Here is a 22,017-nt window from a genome sequence, read left to right as displayed (position 1 = left end):
CATTTTAGTGAGTCTGCAGTTCATAGGAGATGGAAGATTGGCAGTTATAAAAATGAAAGTATTTTCAGTGAGACAGGCCTTTGTAGGTTGAAATAGCCTTCAGCAACAGCAGAAAAGCATGTTTGTGTGGGTTTTTTTTTCTTTTTGCTTATGTTTTTAATCTACATTTAGCTAATTGCTAGCATTTGATGTAAAGGGTCTGTGGCACAAAGAAGTTGCTTTTATTGTTGAGGGTTTTTTCTACCTTTACAAATTTGTTATTTTCTTGAATACGGAGTTTAGGTTTGGAAATACATGTTTCATGCTTAAAAAAAAGACTCTTGGGGAAAGCTTTTCAGTTTTAAATATTACAATGTAATGGTTGATTCACATATAAAGAATCTGAATTGTTAGATTAGTAGTTACTGATGTAAAGACAGTTAATGCATTCCACTTAGTAAATGTGACAAAAGAAGGTGGTACCTAATAAAATGTTTGTGTAGAGCTGTGTAAGCAACCCAGCTTACATAGTGTTTTCTCTCTTCATTAGGTCGAAGATCTCTTCTTTCTTCAGCCTATGTGGATAGCTCAAAATGGGAAAAGAGGAAAAAAGAGGAGCATAGCCTGGGTGAGAAAAGTTGGTTTCTTGTCTCCACTTTGTCAAATTAATTGTAGCCTGAGCTCATTCTTGGTTACCTTGCATCTGTAAGACTTTCAAAATAAAAAAGAGTATGAAACAATATGCTTCTGAGCTTCTATATCAAAAAGCACTCAACGTCTTAAAAATTTGTCATATATATTCAAAGCCGTAGTACAGAAACAAGTTAGAATTTGCCTGTTTACTTAATGTTCAGTTTCTACTAGCTATTTTTTTTCTTTCACAAAATCCAAAGTGTGTGACTGTCTCTGACTGATGTCTTCATTGACATTGTTTTAACAGTACTGCAGTGTGAAAAAAAAGCTATTCTAGAAGTATTACCGGACAATCATATTTAAAGACATTTTTTAAAGAGGAAATTTTCTTCAGGGTTTTGCAGTTTCTTCTTGAATTATAAATTATTTTCTTTTAGGAAGAGGGGGGAATGAAGCTAAACTTCTTATTTTCAAGAAGTTATATATTAAACTGTATCTACACATGGTACTGAGATCTGCTGTGCAAATTTTATAGCTAAATTATTTGTCTAGATTATACTTGAAATGACATTCCACTGTCTTTTTGGTGACTACATTAAAGACAAAGCATCTTGTAAAGCATTTTTCCATGCTAAAGATGGATTTTTTTTTTTTTTTTTTGTTTTGTACCATACATTTGGAGACTCCATAATTTATAGTCTGTTTTCATTACTGGGCCCCTGAACTGTGGTTGTTATTTGCAACACAGTTTGACGCTGTAAGTAGAATCATCAGCTGAAATTCAGGGGCTTTTGTCAGGCAGGAGGACAGACAAAATAATCAGTCTGGTTTATATGCACTAATTTGTTTCCTTTGTTTGCCTATGAGCATTTAGGTGGGAATTAGGCTCTACATGGATGAGAAACAGCCAGCGGGTCCTTATGTATGTAGCTTGGATCCTGCAGAGACTGTTAATACCTTGTAGCACTTTGCTGTCAATAGGACTGCTCATGCCATGTATTTTGGGCTGGAGCCACAGATTTGTGCCCTGCAATGCATTTGAACTAGTCAGACCTCCAGGTGAAAATGAGTTCTTATTTTGGCAAGTGTCATAGCCAGTAGAAATCCACTGTAGAAAAAAACCATTGTGCTGGTGCTGGTACAGTCTATGTTTGGCTTTCTCCAGGCCTGGCAAGACCTTCTGTGTCTGTTTGGCAGGCACAGTTCTTGCTGCTCTTCTGCTGATGGTCTTGAGCCAGAGCAGATGTCTATTCCATGATTTTCAAAGAACTGCTTTGCATTTTCATTTTGTGTTCACAGAAAAGAGAAAACAAGTTAGCACGGTGTCAGCTGTATTAGCATTTTCAGAGAGGAGACAGCCCTGCAGACGTCAGCTCTGTAGCTGTCAATTGTCTGGTTGTACATAGAGTCTCGCCTGTACTAACTAGTGATTATAGCTAGAGTGAGTTCCTTGTGTTGAGGAAATGCTCTTTTATTTCTGTGTTTCAGATGTTGTTTTAGAACTGTTGTTATGCAAAACTATGTTGTGAAGATACTTTTAAGGGCAAAAGAAGTATTTTTTTATTTCAAGTCAGTTCCATTTGTCTGCTGTAGTGATGTGCTATCCCAGACACAGACTCATTTACTGTGTCCATGTAAGACATGCTTTATTGTCTTCACTGTAACCTCAGTTTAGAATCCAGGTATGAATGAGTTTTGCAAACTTTATGGTTGAAAAATGTATGGGAAAGGGCAAGACTATATTTTGTGTACCAAAATGCTTTTGTTCAAGAAGATAGGAATTGAAAATGTGTTAATTTGGAATTTGAAAATTGCTTGTTGGTAGGAAGATGGCTGCCTAGAAGTAATTTGGATTCCATTTAACAAAATTGAAGTACAAAGAAAATTAGAATCCCAGGGGATGGCAGAATGCAGGTGAGGTAGGAAATTTCATTTTTTTGTTAGAAAGATTCACAGGACCTAAATTGGCTCATCTGCAACACCAGGTGGCGGTGCTGCCCTTAAAGACATGAATAATTTCCCTTCAAAGCCTTGTTCAGTACAAAGCTGTTGTTCTTTCCAGTTATGTGAAAATAAAGATAAATGTGGAACAAATAAATTTGTAAGGCAAAGTGCTTGCCTTTATATTTTAGTTGAGTCTTTAAAATAAAACAAGGCTTTCTTTATAGCACCAGTGTTAGCCTGTGAGTTAAGGTATTACCTCTGCCCATCACTCCCAGGACAGGTAAACTTTGCATCTCAGTTTTATCATCATTTCCCACCTCTGGATCAGACCACTGTCTTGAGTGAACCACTTCTAAGAATACAAGGGCATAAGTGGAATAGAAGTGACCTTACATGGTAACCAGATGTTTTCCATATTGATAATGTGCTGCTTTTTGATTTGGCTACATTCTGTGGATAGGTACACACTGTGAATCAAACTGAAACTATGATGATTTCCTAGGCCACCAAACTAGTATTAGAAGTCATAACCACTGACTTGGAATGTGAGGGTCAGTATTTTCTGAGTCATTGTCCTCAACCACCCTGTTGCAGGCAACAAGATATTAAGTTTCTATGGACAAATGAAAATAAAAGTGAACATGATGTCTCATATACCAGTGTTATAGAGACCTTTATGAAGTCACGGCCTGAAATTAAGTGACCTAATGTTACATTTATGGTTTGTTTCATTAATTCTTGAATATGCAGTAATATAGTTTTAGAGAAACTAAATTTATGGAGTTAATCTTGTAGAAATGTACTTTTAGGATGCATATATGAGAGCTTGTATAGACTAGTGGTTTTTTTGATGAGCCAGACAAAAGCATTTGCAGTATGCGTCTGTTAAAATGTGCATAGGATTCTGATTTGGCCATTAAAATATTGGCTTGGTTTATAGACAGTGTAAGCACTCAGGTTTTATTGTCAGCAATGCTAGGAGACTTGGGCATTCACATTCTTGCATTCTAGTACTGCTGTCAGGATGATTTAAGAAGAAACTTCAATCTTGATTATTGAATAGCAACTTAAGGAGCAAACTTGATTTACAAAAGGTGGCTGAATTATTTCAAATTATGAATTTGAGGAAAAAAGTCTGGTTTTAGATGTTCCTCAGAGAAAACAAGCTAGGAAATAATTACTCATTGCAATTAATTCCTGTAATAATACTACTGCAGAAACCGCAACTTGTCTGCAAACAAAGCTAAATTTTCCATTATCTTCATTTGTCTGCTATTGTTTTAGATTTAATCAGCCCATTTGTTGCAACTCTTACACTGGAGATGATAGATAAGTGTTTAATGTTTATATGGAGTTCATAGGTAAGTGCTTTCCATACTGTGAATCTGATGGAGAGTTTCAGCTTTGTAGGCAGCAGTAAAGGTCAGCCATTAAAATTCTATGTGTGAAATCTCTCAGAGGATGCTGTTGTATAATGGCTAACAGTGTTGTGATCTTGTATTCATGGCATTGTATTTATTTGGTTTATATTCTGCTAAAGTAGTCAGTGTTTTCTAGAGCAGGCTCTTTATCTTCATGAGCACCTAGACAAAAGAAATGCTCAGCTCAGGGCTTGTGTGACCCAGAGTGGTCATAGAGATCACCTTCTAGCTTTGGGAGGGTATGCATAACAAAAAGAGTTGTGGAATAGATAAATGAACTCTTGAGTCTCAGGTCCACATTTCAGTATCATCAAAGATAGCAGATTTTGAAGCAAACGTTTCTTTCCAGCTGTCTCAAAATGGAGATTAAGAATGGTGAATGACAGTTGACTTCTTTTAGGCAAGGACCTACCTGGTGCTTTGACCTGGATAAGCTGAGTTGGTCACAGCATCCCTTCTCTCTAAATTCTAGCACTATTGGGAATGCTCCCTGTGCCTTTACCCATGTGCTTCATCATGACCTTTGTGACTTCTGGAGAGATGGGTAATACAGAGTCAAAGGCACTTACACACACTTCCTGTAAAGATATTCCCATATAAATTTCTTTACCATTAAACAAATTGCATTTTTTTTTTAGTGGATATCTTGTGTAACATGGCCTTGATAGCCCACATCACTTTAGCGTCTTGGTGCTGTCTTTTGTAGAAGCTGATACTGGCCTTACTAACTTTGTCACAAATTTCTCTTTGCTTTCATGGTCATGGTAAATTTGCCTTTCCTCAGCCAGAAGATAAATGCTCATTTTGTGTTTTGAAGAACTGTTCAGGAGAAAAGCTGTTAAGTAAACAAGGAATACTGCTATGTGGCAGACAACAGCGTTGTACAGACTAGGAGTCAATTGTTTTATTCCAAGTCATGGCTCTGTCATTTTACTGAAAACTTCATCCATGTGCTGTAATTTGACAGATTACCTATAATGAATGTCATTCGTTCTGTTAAAACTGTACCCTCCAGTGTTCATTGTGGTACAGGTGTTTTAAAAGTAATAAATAGGGATATCACTTGTTTTGTGGACAGCATCTCTCAGACAGAGTATGTTACTGATGCAGTGCTATGCCCCTGACAATTTTGCAAGAGTAGAAGGGTTAGTCTGTTCTGATGTAGTGCTGTGATTTCTGCCTCTCTCACACATGGGAGGTGTGGAAGCAGATTGACCTTTTCAGAAAATTAATTGTAAAACGAACCAGCCGATCAGCTGGCCAAGGATGGCCAGTGGGCTTTACTGAGAAGTGTCAAAGGAGTGACTCACTGAGTAACAGTTGCAAAGGAGGAAGCAAGTTCCAAATGTTGCAGAGGGAATGTGTTAGATTTCTGGTCCTCAGGATGGAGGAGAATAGCAAGAAAGAGCATGGTTGAAGTCTCTAAAGCTTATAGATTTGATATTGTCAGTTCATGGTCAAACAGATGACATTAGGCATATGTTGAGCAGCTTACTCTTTCTGAATAACCTTTATTTTTCAGGAACAGTACAAAGCTAAAACTCCAAATTAAATTAATTTAGCTTCCAATTAATTCATTAAGTGCAATGGCTGGCTGCCTGTTTGACAGTCAGAAGTTAAGTTCCTGCATGGTCAGATGAATACTGTTATATGACTGCTGAAGAAGAATGCTGTAAAGCTACTTAGTTACTGGCGCAGTGCCCCATTTGATTGACAGGATTTCTTTGGATTGCTCTTTGTGACTGTAAGGTTTATCAATATGGTACTACATGTTTCTGTGTCTCATTGTTTTACGGTAAAATAAAAATCCATGCCTAAAGCACTGTCCAGCATATGCTAGGCTTGAAAGCATGTGGGAATTTTAAGGACACCTGCTAATTTTTTTGTTTTAGGTGACTTATATTAGTTATACCAATTTGGAGTAGGTTCTTTTACCCTTTTTTTTTCTAGAAAGATAGGATCATCATGTTGAGAATTTTCTCATGCATTATTTTCTGTTAAAGTGTTCAACAATATTTGAAAGTACTATTTCCATACAGTTTTAAAATGGAAATGTTAAGAACATGGAATTTGATTTCATGGACATATATTGTATTCTAGGTTATATGATGACTTTGCAGATTTTCCTGTTATGCCAGTTGATTAAACACATACTTTTTCTGCTTTCTCCAGCTGACTTAGCCCACTTAATGGACAGAACCTATGAAAGAAAACTGCCTGTCAGCTCTTTGACAGTAGCCCGGGTAAGGAAATAAATCCCAATCTTAAACTGGTAGAAGTACTGCGGAATGCTTGTGTAGTGAAGTGAGCTGAGAGGTGATAAATGATACCACTTCTGTTAGGAGTTCCAGGATCATAAATGTCTTGTTATACTATTAAATTGCTGTATAAAGCTGTTTTATTGATACTTGGTACTCATTAGTTAGTACGCAGATCATAGGATCTTCAAAACAGATTTTTTCCTCAGTAAAATTTGGCCTCGCTGTTATTGGGTTGTGTATTTCTGTAATATGTGTTTCCTGCCTTCCTGTGGTTTCTTTGTGAGAGCTTTAAAACCTCCTCAGGCAGTGCATAAGAGCCCAGGCTGCTAAGGGAATGAATTGAATTAGTACACTGCACTGTCTGTCTTCTTCCAGTTCCAGGCTTCCTTTAGAGTGAGGTGGAGGTGGACATATTTTGCTTTTATAGCTTTCTTTCACTGCAGCAGACTGAGGCAGAGCAAATGCTGACATGGGTTAAGCAAAGCTGTTATTTTTACTGGGAAGAATAACCAGTTTCATCCTCTGGACAGGTTAATCTGGAAAAGGGGAGGAAAAGTAGAGATGTGTTTTTTTTAAATTCCCTGTGTAAATAAATGATTGTTTGTAAAGAAGAAGAAGAATAAATAAGTTGTTTGTTTAAAAGCCAAAACAACAAACTGATTTCAGTCTTCAAAATTACCTAGAGAAGCTGAGTTATCTCAGTAATACCACTAATTAGAATAATTTGCATCACTAACTGAGGAGTCACAGAATGATTTGTTCAGTTGCAAGAGCAAGCATTTACACAAATCAAGCATTCTTGACCATTGCTTCTGAGATAGTGTCCACGAGGGAAGTAGGTGTTCCTCTCCTTTTTATGAATCAGATTTAATCCTTTCCTGCTTTGGGCTCACCTCCCTGGAGAAATGGCATTTTCAGATTGTCAAACAGCCCCACTTTCCAATACCTGAAGCTAACATCAGATTCATATTTTCTGGAATGTAGGTAAAGTACACAGGCATGCTATTGCCATGCTCAGAAGATGAGATCTCTGTGTATACAGCATGCAAAGAGAATGAAGGAATGGGAGACCAAATACCAGTCAGCTGAATTATTTTTAGATTAGGCTTAGGGTAAAGAGAAGTACTGGCCTTGAGAACATATTTGTTTATTCTGAACTAAAGGTATTATATTATTACGGTGCTGTAGTGTTCCAGCACCTTTATGTTAGTAAAATGTACAGGAAAACAGGATTCACTGTTACCACAAGATAAATCTGGTTGAAAACTTGGCTTGTATTGAAGTAATTGATAGCACTGGGAGTTCTCTAAGAAGACAGGATTGTAAATGAGAGGACGATTGTGCAGTACAGCATGGTGATTTTTTTTCTTACCATTGTTCATAAGTATAGTGAAATACAAAATTTTGCTGTCCCTGTGCTTCACAATATATACCATGAGTAGGCACAACAGGCAAACTATAGGTAAAATATTGGTTTTTTGAGAAAGCAATGTGTCAAGTCAAAACTGAATCAAAATTGTGGCAAAAATGTGAGGAAGTGAATATATGCTTAAATAAAGAGTATGTTTAAAGAGCAAAGATTTAAAGGAACAGCAAAAATACAGGGTACTGAGCTATAGGTGTTTAATCCTCAGATGGCTTTCAAGATTAAAGTATAAAGCATGCTTTATACTTTAAAAGCTTTTTTTTCAAGCATAAAAAAAGTTTCTCAGAATTAAAGAACGGAGTTCTCAGTTTAAAAAGATTTGAGTTTTAGCAGTCTAGAAGAAACCAGAATTAGGAGTGAGCAGAGATATGAAGAATTCCAGTACTGTCAGGTAGGTAAATGTGCCAAACAAGTGTATTTTGTTATTTGTTATTTTCTTCTAATATGTTTCATGTGAGTGCTCCTTTTTTAAGCTTGTATTTCTTATTTTTTAATCAGTTTGTGGACAACATTTCTTCACGAGAAGAAGTGGATCAGGCTGAATACTACCTTTACAAGTAAGCATCATTTCCCCTCAACACAAACTTTGAGCCATAAGAGTAAATACCATGAAGTATTGTCCTTTGAAGACTGACCCTTTCCAGCTCCTTGGTTTTTGATTTCTCTCTTGCAAAGTGTGGCATCTACTTGTCTTACAATTCACAGCCAAGGGCTTTCTTGCCAATTTCTGCGTGGTTATGGCTGCCCTTCTGTGGACCTCTGGCATTGTCTCCTGTCAAGCATGTTAATCTGAGATACTGAGCGAGCAGCTAATGCAACCTGCAGCTTTGGTTTATGTTAGAGATGCTGAAAATATAAATAGTCATGTTTGTTCACAGCTTTTCCTTTCAATACTTTATTTTTGTTCTCTGAATCATTATTTATCTGAATTGGCTGCATGGTATTTGGATGTTTAAGTGTAGGACTCAAGGAAGCTTTTTTCCTTAGAACACAGAAGAATGAAAATGGGCATACTGTCAAGTCAAGTCAAAGGTGGACGAAATATATTGTCCCCTTAGTACTTGTATGTTTCCCAGTAGAGCTGTGTAGTTCACTCTGTGCATGGGTTGTTACATCTTTTGCCTACTATTTTTGTGTTGATTGAAGTGTACACGTTTTCTGGTAGTGTCAGGTTGAATGCTTGTTTACTTCAAGTCAATACCTCTCAATATTGACTATGAGAGAGTAGCAATTATTGCTGATCACTAGAATAAATTTTAAGACAGTTGCACACACATTTTGAGAACTAAGTTTTTTGATGGAAAAAGTAACACATCCTGTCAAAGCGCATGAGAGAACATCCTTACAAATAATGCCAGGTTGTTATTTATAAATAGTGACTGGGTTTTTTTAGTTAAGGTGTTTTCTGGATAGCTGGTTTAAGTGTATGCACTGTTTTAAGTATGTGACTGCATTAGACTGATTCTGTGTTACTACTGGGATGGTATCTGAACCTCGGAACTTCAATATGGAAACAATAGAAATAGGTCAATACTAGCAGTATCCTGTAGGTTAAAAATAAAAGTAGGAAGAAGACTCACTCACAGAGGGCAGGTTAGTGGCATTATCATTCCTTTTGATCAACATTTCACTGGTCTTATCAGAATCTGTAGACAGAAGTCAGTTTTCCATCTTGCAACAGCAGAGATAAAAACAGAAGAAGGTAAAGCCAGTTTAATGAGAGCCCTCTAGCACCTTTTAGTAGCATTCTTGAATGTGTTGTATTATGCCACATGTCCTTACTTTCTCTCTGATGGAGTCAGGCCCTCTAGGGTCAGGGATTTCAAGAGACCTTTGACTTCCCTAACATACAAAGGAAAGTGGGGTAGTTTTAATAGCTAAGTCTCAAAATCGCACAGATAAAATCCAGACAGTAAGGTGTTTGTAATGTATCTTACAGATTCTTTCTTCTTGAGAAAAGGAGTTCAGAAAGAGTCACAAAAACTTAGGAGCATAAAAAATGATCCATAGTAATAGGGAGAGAATATTATGGGAATCTCTAACAAGTAAATAACCTTCTTAGTCTTAATGTATGCTTGGTTAGTACCTTGGGTTATAACACAGGATTTCTATCCTTAAGAACACCTTCTAGTAGAGAGAGTTACAGTTCAAAAGCAATCATGGTTTTTTACAGTTTTCCTAAGATGGAATTCCACTATGGCTGGTGAGAGTACAGTTGTGTGCATATCAAATATAATAATGTGCCATTGATATAGATTTTAGTCATCCATATGGGGAGACTAGAAAAGTATTGATGTGTCACATGGCTTGTCGGACATGCTCTGGCTGAAATTTTTCTTCTTTGTGTCCCTGTGATGGTGCTTTGTTTTGGTGTTGCAAAATGCTGTCTTTTGGCGGTATTAGTATCTGTTTTCAAGGAGACTTCATTCCAAACTATTCTCAAAATGGATGTGTATTCAGGTAGTGAAACAGCATGTAAAAATCCTAATTATAACAGCATTTTCTCTGTCATGTGAAAATATGCATTCTAGCTTTAGGGTATAGGAGATATAGGTATTTGCATGACACTTTGGTCTTTACAATTTGCACTTAGGCTGGAAGTAAAATGAATGGCATTTTTATAAAGATAGGTCTTTGCAGCTGTGAGGATGTTTGACACACAAAAATGTCCCATGTAAATGTCCACACCATGAAACATAAATGAGGGGTGTAGGGAGGGAAAGTTAAGAAGCAGAGAAGCTTTGACAGGAAATCTCTCTTTTTCTGACTTAATGAGAAAATTCCAAGTACAATTTTTCTTATATTTAAATAGAGGAAACTTCTGAACAGGAGAAAAGCAGTATCAGAGAAAAACTGGTTTTGTGTCTTTTTTTTACATTTTATGTCTTCTGAGGTATAGAAGTCTATTGCAAAAACAACTGTTGTGTACATGGCCTGTACATGGTAAGTTGACTGTGTGTGCATTTGACTGAACATAAACAGAATGCTCCCAAAGTCCTGTGGTTTTACTCTTAGCTGCTTGTAGAGTATAAAGAGGGAAATTTGCTACCTCTCCCTAGTGTTTGGAGCCTCTGGGAACCTGAGGGGAAAGATAATCAGTTCCAGGGCCCCTGCAAGGTTGGAAGATGTTCCTGGTACAAAAGGCAAAGTGCCTGTGGGAAGAATCAGAGGGAAATAATGGCATTTCCATGCTTGAAGCATGGGATTTTCCTGGAGATGGGAGTGACAGATCTTGTAATTGTTAGCTTTGTGGGCTGGAGACATTCCATCTGTAATATGAGGCAGAACGTAGTTTCAAAAAGTAGTATTCTGGACCATTATCATAAGGCATTTAGGATCCCAAAATAAAATGTATGTGTTATATTTAGACCTATTTCTATTTTCTGTCCTTTTAAAGCATAGGATCTCCAGCCATACTGTCTCCATAGAGGATCTTGAGCTCAGGAATAGCTGTGTGGAAAGTGCTATTGTGGAACATGTCAGTAAGATGGTAAAGGCCAGTTTGAGGCATGATGTCATCTGCTTTCAGTGCTCCTCTTTTTGTTCTCTTCTGAATACCTCCCCCCTTCTGTTAACTGTCAGGCTTTAAAATCCTTTCATCTCCTAGGATCCCAGCAAAAATTCTCATCAGAATGCAGAGCACTTTCAGCCAGATCAAAGATCTGCAGTTCGCTGTACTTTGTCCTGTCTCACTGAGATGTCACTATTTCACACATCAGGGTGTTTTTCTTATGATTGAAACATTAGCATAATGAAGAGGGGGTTGCTGATGAGGTGACTGCTGATTTTGTATGTAGGTTTTATGCCAACAAAGATTTTTCAATGTGTGTGAAAAGAATGGGTGAAGTTTTTCTTATGTTGAGACCCCTCAAGAGAATTTTTAATTGCATTAAACCCATGACCCACCATGTAGAAAAAAGTATACAGAATGTCTGGAGAATGTTTTTGTATGTGCATGTGCTCTACAAATTCTTGCACAATCTGCCTAGATTTTTTTTATTATCTTTCTGTTATTGGTAACTTTTTTTTTGAAAACACAGCTGTTTCTGCAGACTTCAGGATTTATTACTTGGGGTCCATACCTGATTATAATCACAAAATGAGACAATAGCAAATGATTAGAAGTTATTCTCCCACATCCGTAGATGTACTATCTTTAATAGAATCATAGAATTGTTTAGTTTGGATGGTAGTAAGTTGCAGTTTTGAGGCCTGATTTCAGCCTTGAAATAATTTTGGGGCTCTGATATCTCTCCACATGAAATTGTGCTTTTTCCTAATAATACCTGTGTGTTACTGCTCAAGGCAACATTACATGCAAAGTGAGTTTCACCTGCACTCTCTATTATTTGAATGTCTGTTCTGTGGGTGCAGAAGTTGCACTTTTACTTTCATACTAGTCAAGCAGCTTAGTGTCTGAAAATGTTGTTACTCTAAAGTATTGTTTATAATAAATTTTCACAGTGTACCAAGAAAAATGTATTCCTGAATGATATTTGTGTGACATTCATTCTTACTAGCATGGTACTTCATTTCTGTGTAGAAATCTACAGTACGTAATGAATACCATTACCTGTTCCAGCACAAACAGGAGATACAAACAGAGTCCTGCAACTTACTTAATTCTTCCTTTGAGGTGTTTTCAGTCTCTTAAGGCTGTAGGTGAAATAACTGATCCAATCTTGGTTTTCAATGTCTCCAGAAAAGTATATGGGTTAAAAAAAGGTATAAAAATAAATGAGTCAGAAATAGCTGCCTGCTATTCAAGTTATGCAGTAGTTATATTTTTAAATGATATTGAGAAGTGGTGGAAGCATCTGAAGAGAAAAATACAATTTGCTGGCACATTTTGTTGGCATGGTATGTTTTACCAGTTTGGACACCTGCCTAGGCTGAGTGCTTTAAAATAAGTTAATTTGCAAAAGATTTGGGCAGCTTTTCAGAAGGTAGGGAGGCACAAGGAAGGGAAACACCAGAGATATATACCTCATTAGAATATTTCATTCTTTTCATGTGAATGACAGAAATACCAGTGTTTACTGCTGTTCTGCTATGGTTGCCAGTGTGTGATGCTGCTTTATGTGAAGAAATATTGGTCACTATCCAAGCCAGTGCTGTCATATGTAGCTGTTCTGGCTGTAGGGACTCCACTGTGCTGAGGCTCCAGCATTCACTCATTTCTGCACAGAGGGGCACACGTTCTTACTCTCCCTCTCATCTTTCACTTTCTCTGTTGTCTTCATCTGCCCGTGGTTTGTCACAGTCTAAACTGTTGGAATCTTTGGAAAAAAACATTAGTAACTACATTTCAGAACCCAGAGCCAAATTTCAGCAAGCCTTATCCTGTAACAACATCAAATTTCAGTGTGCTCAGTGTAGCATGCTTTGAAGTGCAGGAGAACCGTCATTAAAGATAAAACATTGACGAGCATATTGAAGAGCATTCAGAAGGCTCTTTTCCTGTAATACATGCCCTTTCAGTCATCTGCTTTTCATAGTTCATTTGTCCTTTTGTATATAGTTTTCTTTAAACGTTGCAGAAACTGCTAAAGAATTTTCTGGGCACTGCATATAAAAGCACAAAAAGTTGGAAGGCTTTTCATCAGCACTAATTTTTTAGTTGTATGTTGCCAATGCTAGAAGGATAAGCATTTGGATTTTAAAAGCTTTATATTTAAAACAAGAGGAAAAGAACGATTCTTCTACAAACAGATTGCAGTATCAGTGTTGGGGGTAATCTCTCCTCCTCATCATCCGCAATATTTCTAGAGTCAATAGATAGATGAAGCCAAATTCAGAAATTGACAGAAATTGCTTTGTCCACACCTCCATGTGGATATGTTTTTCATTTAATATTGGAAGACAGGCTTTCATTACAATTCTAGGAAGAAAAGGGTGTAGCAGATTTCCGTATCTTTTACCTGGCATCTTTCTTGCCAACACCTCAGAGCTTTTTGCCTAGTAGCTTCTATGGGAAATAGTCTAAAGTACAATGTGATGAGATCTCAACTGTTGCATTCATATATTGAAGGAGAAAGGGCAGTTTTGTCTCAGAGTTTGACCCATGCTCCTCCTTAAAGGTCAGTTTTGCTGTGTCCAGTGGCATTCCAGAAGTTGTTAAGTAAACCGCTGCATCAGCAAAAAGTCTGTCTCGAGGCAGATCTTGCATTATGTTTTAGAAATACTGAAAGTCCAGACAGAGATTGAATGTAGCCGGGAATGTAGAGAGTGAGCCATTCAGATGAACACAAATGGACAGGATGGACTAAAACCTTTTATAAGATTCAGAATTTAAAACAAGTACAAGCAAAGATTTGGACCTTTGCTAGCTTTAGTTAATGACTAATATGACTAATAATTATAAAGATATGCTAGAGAATTAACTCTATCTGGCTTCGCCTGCAAGGAATTCCTGGTTCTATACAGCCCCTGAGCAGCTACAGCAGTCAAAGCCAGTCTCCAGTCCCATGTGAACAGAAAAAAATAAAAAAGTTAATGGTTTTACAGAGGTCCTTGTCCTTTAGCTTTCCTAAACTGTATGAAACAGTACAGCAATCTTTTCTCTTTCAGTTATGTTGAAAGTGGCAGCTACCAGTATAAACCCATAAATTTTTTTTAGGCTTACTACCATTAGCAGAGTTGTCATGGTCCCTTCCATAGGAACTGTTAACTTTATGATTATTCTATCCATCAACCTAAATCACTCTTCTGTGTGGTGCAAGTATTTCCTTTTTGGATCAAAATAAATGTGGTGGAAAAAATAACTATGAACTACTTGTTACTGTCAGCTTAATATGGAGTAATCTTGACATGCTGCAGACCTGTAGAGCTGTCTTATTGCTGATAGGTTGATTACAATTAGAATTATTTTGATTGTTGACTTGGTCTTAGTTTAAATCAGCAAGCAAGAAACCTTAATTCAGATAAAATATTTAATAATGCTTCATGTTTATAATTTAAACTACCTTTTAAAGAAAGGCTTATTGCTATTTTCTGGCAGCAGAAAACGAGTTCTTCAAACCAGTTTAATTTCTTTGGAAGGATAGTACTCAATTTAGAACCATTTTCTTACTGAGTAAAGAGACAGTCTTCTGTAGATACTTCCATGGTTTAGAGGTATTTATTTACAGCTCTGTTTTATACATTTGATTTTCTTTTTTTAAAGAAGAGGTAAATGTTTACCAGAATGCTATTTTTCCTGATGTGGACAGCTGCCTTTGAGAAAGAACATTAAATGAAAGTATTGCTTTTCTGCAAATGTTCAAATTTTAATGAGTATGTAAATATTAATTATATTAAATGCAACATGGAAAGCATTTAGAAAATGTTTTCTATTTAAAACGTACCAATTTAGGAAATCTTATTTTTATTTGGTGAAATAAGATCCTCAGTATGTCAGGATTTTTGTATTTGTAGGTGCTAGTTTTTATTCCTGTTTCAACTTAGATGTGATAAGCGTGCATTCTTGCTATTTTGAGTCACATACTAATTTTTGAGCTAAACTAAGCATAACATAGAAGAGTGGAGAGTATATTATGTCTGCAGCTGTAGAAGGGGCAATAGTTATTAAAAGTTCTGTTTTCAGTTGCTTAACTAGTAACCTTCTCAAGTTCATGTTATGCTGCTTGTAAAGCCTAGCTGTACAATATAGGTTTCTTGGGGAAACAAGTGCCTTTAATACAGATTTTTATTTTTGGGGCGTGCAAACGTTTTTTTTTTTTTTTTTTTTAAATAGGAATTCTGTTGATTTTCTGGTTAGCTTTAATTTACAGAATTGTAGTACTGAATAGCACTGGGTTATGGGGTAGCTGTTCAAATTAAAATATTAGGCCATTTTACCTTCGTCTTTTCTTACATAGCCCATATGAAATAATAAAATAGGCTAAAAATGGGAGAGTGTTTATTGTATACTTTGGGAAATTCAGGATTTTGTGCTACTTGTGCAACCAGCATACTCAAGATGCTGAACAGTTTAAATGTCATAAATAGAGGGCCAAGTACAAAGTCAAAAGGCTTCCAGGCAGAAAATGTCTTAGGAATGTCAGTGATCAGGATTCTTCTACTGTAATCAGTAGTAAAAGAAAGAATAAAGGTAGTTTTTGAGCTAAGTTGAGATGTTATTTTATTGCCGTTAAAGGCGGTTTTCCAAGGGGTGAATCAGGGTGTTCCTGGCTTAAATGGACTCAGCAAGCAGCTGTGGATGAGCTTCTGATGAGAAAAATAGTTTTATTGAAAATTGATTTTTAAGAACAGGATGAGTATTTAAAGCCTATATTGTACTAATATTATTATGGAAAAAAAATAAGTTAGGAGCTGGAGAGTGAAGATATGCAGTAAATAGTGCCGGCTTTCAAATGTACTCAGTCTGGAAAATAGGAGTTGCATAGCTTGTCGCAGTTGTTGGGTTGAAAATACATCTTGGGTTAAACGTATATGTGTTAAGTTTACCCCCTTACCAGGATTTACTTTGTATTTTTTCTTATGATTGTTTTCTCTGACTTGTAACTAAAGGAAGTCTTAGAAGAAAGTGGGACTGGACATCACTAAGAATTTGAAATGTTTTTAAACACTCCAGGGCATATCACATGGTAGTTTAACATGGAAAAGGATGTCTGTCTGTCTGACAGTTTTCTATACATTTTTTTTCTTTACAATGTTTGAGGAAACATTTTTTCAGGAGACTAATGTGAGTGCTAGTAAGTCCTATACAAGTAGTTTCATGACATTTTTGGTTTTGTACCGTGGTGGCAGTTTTGTACCATGCTTTTGCAGGTTGTGTGGGAGCAGGCCTGGGACCAAAGCATCTCTAACATTCCACTGCCTGAGAATTCCTATTCTGCACCACACTTGTTAAGAAAACTGTCAGTATGTTTGAATGATGGCACATCATGTGCTAGTTTATAGACTAGACTGATGGAGAGACGGACAAAGGCATTAAGATATTTTTTTTCCTGTCACACCTCAGCCCACGTATGAAATACAAAGCTATGCAGTATTTCAGTGAGGACATCCCTTCATTTTACTATATGTAATGAACAGTCCATATGATCTTCGTTTAAAATAATTTTTTCATAAAATCTTGGTTTATTTTACAGGCTTTTAAGATGACTATGATCTGGTCAAGCACATAAAAAAGGAGCTATACCATCTAACTGGACATGATAGTCAAGAAAAGTGTTCTGTGCTTTGTTGGTAACAGTGAAGATGTTCAGCTTAGTAATGTGATACAGCAGAGTGGATCCAGTATAATCTATTGTGCTCAGACTATCTGTGGTTTTGATGCACATTGCTGCATTGTATATAGTAACAGATAGCTGGTGTGATATGAGTTCCACAAGGTGAAACTCTTTGGAAATGGAAAGAACATTAAGAACATTTAAGATGACCATGTTAAGAGGTGGAGTAATCACCACAGTTATAGACCTGCTTTGTTCTCTTACACTCCATTTTAGATAAAACGGTTTTATAACCAATAATGAAAATTATTATGATGGGGAGGAGGTAGACTTATATTAGCATGCATCTTTCTTTAGCTTGCAAATGATTTGGCATGTTAATTTTCAAGTAGCTGCCTTTTTATTAAAAAAAAGATGTTTATGCTTTTGTAGGACTGAAAGTGTTGTGTCAGCATTTAGTTATCGAGACATGTAGAAAATTATGCGATTATATCCAACAGACTGTAGATTTTTTTTGCCCCAGTTAAAAAAATTTGAAAAGTCAATAATGTTACTCTATTCCAATGGCTCCGTTTTTTCTAAATATTTCCATCTTTAGAAATGTCCAGACAGATTAGAGTGCAGAACAAAAATTAAAATAAGATGGTACATTTATTCAGCTTGTATATCTGCTTATTTCTGCATATACATTTGATGCCTGTGAAAAAATGTTCTCCCTAAGGGCAGAAGCTTGATTGCAGACAGATCCACAAAACAGTGCTTTGCTGTAATTGAATAGAGGAGTATTGAATCAGTAGATAAGCAAAGGTCATCGTTATTACTCTTATTGTTTACAGAAAAGTTAAGGTGCAAATTTCTGACTATAAGATGCTCAGTGGCAAAATGAAAAAAAAATTACTCAAACAGTCATTCAGGATACTTACTTTTTTGTTGGTTGGTTGCTATGTTGGTTGCTTGGTTGGCTGTTTGCTTGGTTAGTTGGGATTTTCTTTTTGTTGTTTAAATACTGCTTTAATAGTGGGCATTTTGGAGCTGCATGCTCCAAATAACGTATCTATGTTGTCTGCTGGAATGAGTCCAGTTGCGTTTTCTGTGCTTCTCTCTACCAAGTGCTCTGCTGAGCTACCTGCAACTGTTCCTTCTGCCATAGTTCCTGTTACCTCTTTCTGAGATTTACTTAATAAATCTTTGGTTCCTAACTAGGTTTACTAATCACTGAGTAGTCCCTTCCTTACCTTTCTTTTGTGTTTTTTTGTGGAGGGCATTGTGGGATGGAAGAACAGTATGGGTTTGCAAAAAGCTTAGATAGAAGTCTGAGCCTTTCTTGTTGGCTGATTTTATCCTCTTACCTGTTTTCTTAAATCCTTATGTGTCCCTGTCCCTGAAGGAGAATGTCCCCAGGCTTTTCAGCTGCCTCTCTGTCTCCCCATTGCTACATCAGTTTAAAAGCTGGAGGAACTCAATTAAATGTGGAGTTGGTTGTTTCAGAAATAGCACTGTGGCTGTTTTCATCAGTTGGTTTCTATCTTCACCACTGGTGCATCTCTATGGAGTGCTGGACTGCACATGTTTGGAAGGTGCTGAGGTTGTCCATGTCTCCCAGCTTTCATTTAATTAATGGTTGTATGCATGTGTGGTGTGCCAGGTCCTCAGCTGACTGGGGCAGGTCCCTGGTAGCTTGGAGGAGCTGTGTGTTTTCTCTTTGGACCAGGTGGGGATTACACCCAGGATTTAGTTTAGGGAGCATTTAAGCGGCGACAAAGAATGCTTTCTTGGATTTATTGTTAAAATTTGAATGGGATATACAAGACAGCAGCTGATGGAAATGCCTGTTCGCTCAGCTGTGAATGTAGACCCAATAATAATTCCTTTCTCATGCTGAAAAGTGAGCAGGGATTTTGGTTATCCCCCCTCCCCCACCCCACTCCTTCAGTCTAGAACTTGTCAGGCTGAAAGCACACAAATTTTGGCATCTGGATTTGCAAACTGATTTTCACCTTTATGAGTAATATCTGTTGTTTAAGAATTGGTATGGATATAAAGCTGCCTTTAATCTCCAGAGTAAACTTTATGATGATCCTCTTTATGTTGACATTTATTCTGCTCTCTCCTCTGTAACTACTGCTTTCATTTAAAAGAGGGGGAAAATACTCCTTTCTTCCAAGTTCCACTAGGGAGTGTGCAGAGCTGGACTAAATCAAGCTACAAGCTAAATAGACGGCCTCTGGCAGCAGACAGCTGGGTGTAAAATGGACACCCACTCCCTCCCCCTTGTCTGCACATTTTGTGCCAAAGTCCACAAACGAGACTGGCTGCTTGTGTGTCTGACTGGCGGTGAATGAGGTGAGGCAGCTACTGTGAGAGCGTGACAGCAGAACATGTGCAGCAGGAGTGTTACAGTCCACTTTACCAGCAAAAAGATGTTTTTGTCTTCATTTAAATTACTGTCCTGCAGTGATTACTTCTTTTTGCAGTTTTCCTTAACTGCTGTGTGAATGTCAGTTTGGACCCTGTATACAAGGTCTGAGTGGGGCACTCCAAAAAGGCAAAGTAGCAAGTCATCCTGGCTTTGCATTGTGGGCCAGTCATTAGCAGAACCAAAAGCATTAGTGAGTTATCATAGAATATGCTGAGTTGGAAGGGACCAGTCAGGCTCATTGAGCCCAGCTCCTGGCTCTGCACAGGACACCTCAAGAATCACACCGTGTGCTTGACAGCATTGTCCAAATGCTTACTGGACTCTGGCAGGCTTGGTGCTGTCACCACTGTATTTATAACTAGCAATCTTGGATGTGTTCCTGTCTCAAAAGGGGAGAAACTACAAAATACCTTTTTGCATTATGAAATTCTCTCTGCCTGTTTTGGGTGGCGTGACCTCATTTTACTCTGCGGCTTGCAGCTACCTACGCAAGGGAGCATTTGTCCTACAGTACATGCAGTACTTAAAGAGAGGTACCTGCTGTCTCTCTTTAAATAACAGATCTGATAGCGTAGTCTTTTTCTGAAAATAATAAAACAATCATGTAGCTGGTAAGAGCCCACAAATTTTAAACTGCCTTACAAAATGCTTTGGTCCAGTTTGCCATGTTTATCCTTGTTGTACTTGCTGTTCCTTGGGATTGACATATGCAATGAGGCAAAGGACATTTTGATCTCATGAGTCTCAGAAGTTAGATATACTAAGAGGTATGCTAACTAGATGGCTCAGAAGTGCTGTGATTGGGTACTGTGGTTAGAGAACAGTTTAAAATGTGTAAAGGAGTTGAGCATTTCTTGTTACTCTTTGCTAAAAGTATTTTTATTAGGAAAATGCAAGGTTGGAAGAAAAAAGAAATACCAGTAAGTATTGCTCATTGAGACATGACATGAAAAGTAAACAGAATAATGATGAACTGTGTGGTAGCCCTGGCCTATTCACCAATGATTGACCTTTTGGAAATGGTTGCCTTATTGACAGTGGCTGTGACTGAAACTGCAGGTATCAGGGGTTTTGTTCTCTTTTTAGGTGTTTACATTTAGTACTAAAGCCTTCTTTTCTGCCTCCCCTTCACTCATGGGGTGCAGAAGGAGAGCAAATACACAAGGACATCAGACTGTAGCAGTGAAAAATGTAAATGTATTAGTGCAAAATAAGGCTTGAATTATGTGCCTGTGACAGCAAATCTGAAAAGGTAAAACCTGTACTGTGCAAATCTAGTTTGTGAAGTGCTTGGCAGCAAGTGCAAGGTTTGGCTCTTCCCCTGCTTAAGTTGGTTACTGAGATCCATTCAGTATTTGTATTCCTGAAGCACCCAGAGGTGCTGTATTCCCAGCACCTCTTTTTTGCTCTGATTGTGGTGTGAAACAAACTGCAGATAAACAGTTTGGCTTGTACACCTCTGTATTGCAGCCTTTTACATACTCAAGACAGAAATACATCACTTATGATCTGTGTGAGTTCAACTGTGATCAAACTGGAAAGTGTCAAGGGTTATGTCAGTCAGTGGAATGCTGCAGTCGTTTGAAGCTAATGTGTGATCTATTTCTGGGAGCTATTTTGTGAACCATAAAGAATTTGAGTAAAATAAATGGAAAATGCAACATAGTTACAATGTAGACTGCAGGTCTCAGTGATTAGGTCTCTAACAAAATTATGTTAATTTTGCCCCAGGTTGAATCTACACTGAATATTAGGCATTGTTAAAAAGTTACTGTTTGCAAATACAATAATAGCAATGTCTGTTAAAGGCTGAGATTTTTTTCCTGCTATAAAATCAAGAAGTCTATTTGCTTTTCTTGACAGCAGTTCTTACGCATATGCATGAAGTATGCCTATTTAATATGGCGTGAAAGGGGTATTCTCTCATAGTTTGGGCTTAGTGCTAAAAGGCAGAAACACCTTGATGTGTGGTGCATTTCTCTCTGACACTGAGCTGTCACAGAACTTGAAGTCACTATTTTGTTTGCATGGAAAGCCCTTGGTGCTACATCTCTGTCCAGCTTGGTTAATGGTTGCTGGAAGGCAAGCTTCACTGTGACATCCCTGCAGTAGTTGGTAGCTAAGAGATGGAGGTTTTCTAAAACATCTGTAATAATTTTTTTTTTAAAAATTAAGTCTAATGAGCTTTAAAGCAATTTAGCCATCAAATGACATAAAGTTAACTATGGTTGAAGAAAGTCCATGACACAAGTACTATTTGGTACACAAAAGATTTTAAACTTACTTTTGAAGTGCAGCTAGTGGGAGCTACCTTTCTGCTGGAAATAGACTTCCTGGGAGCCTTTAGTGGTCTGTCACTTGGCGAAGTGAACCACATGCAAAGGTGGTTAACAGTAACTAGAAATTGCAAGCAGGCTTTTGCAAACATTTTTTTTTCGTTTTGAGAAGTAAGTTTGTAACTTGTACACTAGCTTTCAGACAGGTTTAATTTGTTGAAGTAATGACAGGCATAGCTGAATTAGTAAAATGGTAACAATCAAATCAGTGCTTTAATTATATGTACCTTTTTTACAGCCTTGTGTTAATCAGTATTCAGAGATCCAAGTAAAAGAATCAGCAGAACTGACCCTTTGTTGAGCTTTGAAATAGCAAGTTTTATCCTTATGCACTTTGAAACTGCTGAGATTAAAAAAAATTCCCTGAAGCAGGAAATGTAGTATCTTGTATGGTTCTTAATTTGTCTGGTTTTGCATGCCAG

At 37.3% G+C, this 22,017-nt stretch overlaps 1 protein-coding gene across 1 annotated transcript in view; it reads left to right on the top strand.

The window, feature by feature from the left end:
• The window catches only part of MRPS27 (mitochondrial ribosomal protein S27), a 42,843-nt gene that overhangs the window by 1,445 nt on the left and 19,381 nt on the right, over positions 1-22,017 (top strand). The window contains exons 2-4 of the mRNA XM_059492398.1: positions 530-607; positions 6,150-6,220; positions 8,163-8,221. Of these exons, the coding sequence (XP_059348381.1) occupies positions 530-607; positions 6,150-6,220; positions 8,163-8,221 (208 nt within the window). The remainder of the gene's footprint in view (positions 1-529; positions 608-6,149; positions 6,221-8,162; positions 8,222-22,017) is intronic.

This window comes from Ammospiza nelsoni, chromosome Z (assembly GCF_027579445.1).
Source record: "Ammospiza nelsoni isolate bAmmNel1 chromosome Z, bAmmNel1.pri, whole genome shotgun sequence".
NCBI classification, from domain to species: domain Eukaryota; kingdom Metazoa; phylum Chordata; class Aves; order Passeriformes; family Passerellidae; genus Ammospiza; species Ammospiza nelsoni.
This window is presented reverse-complemented; position numbering and strand designations above follow the sequence as displayed.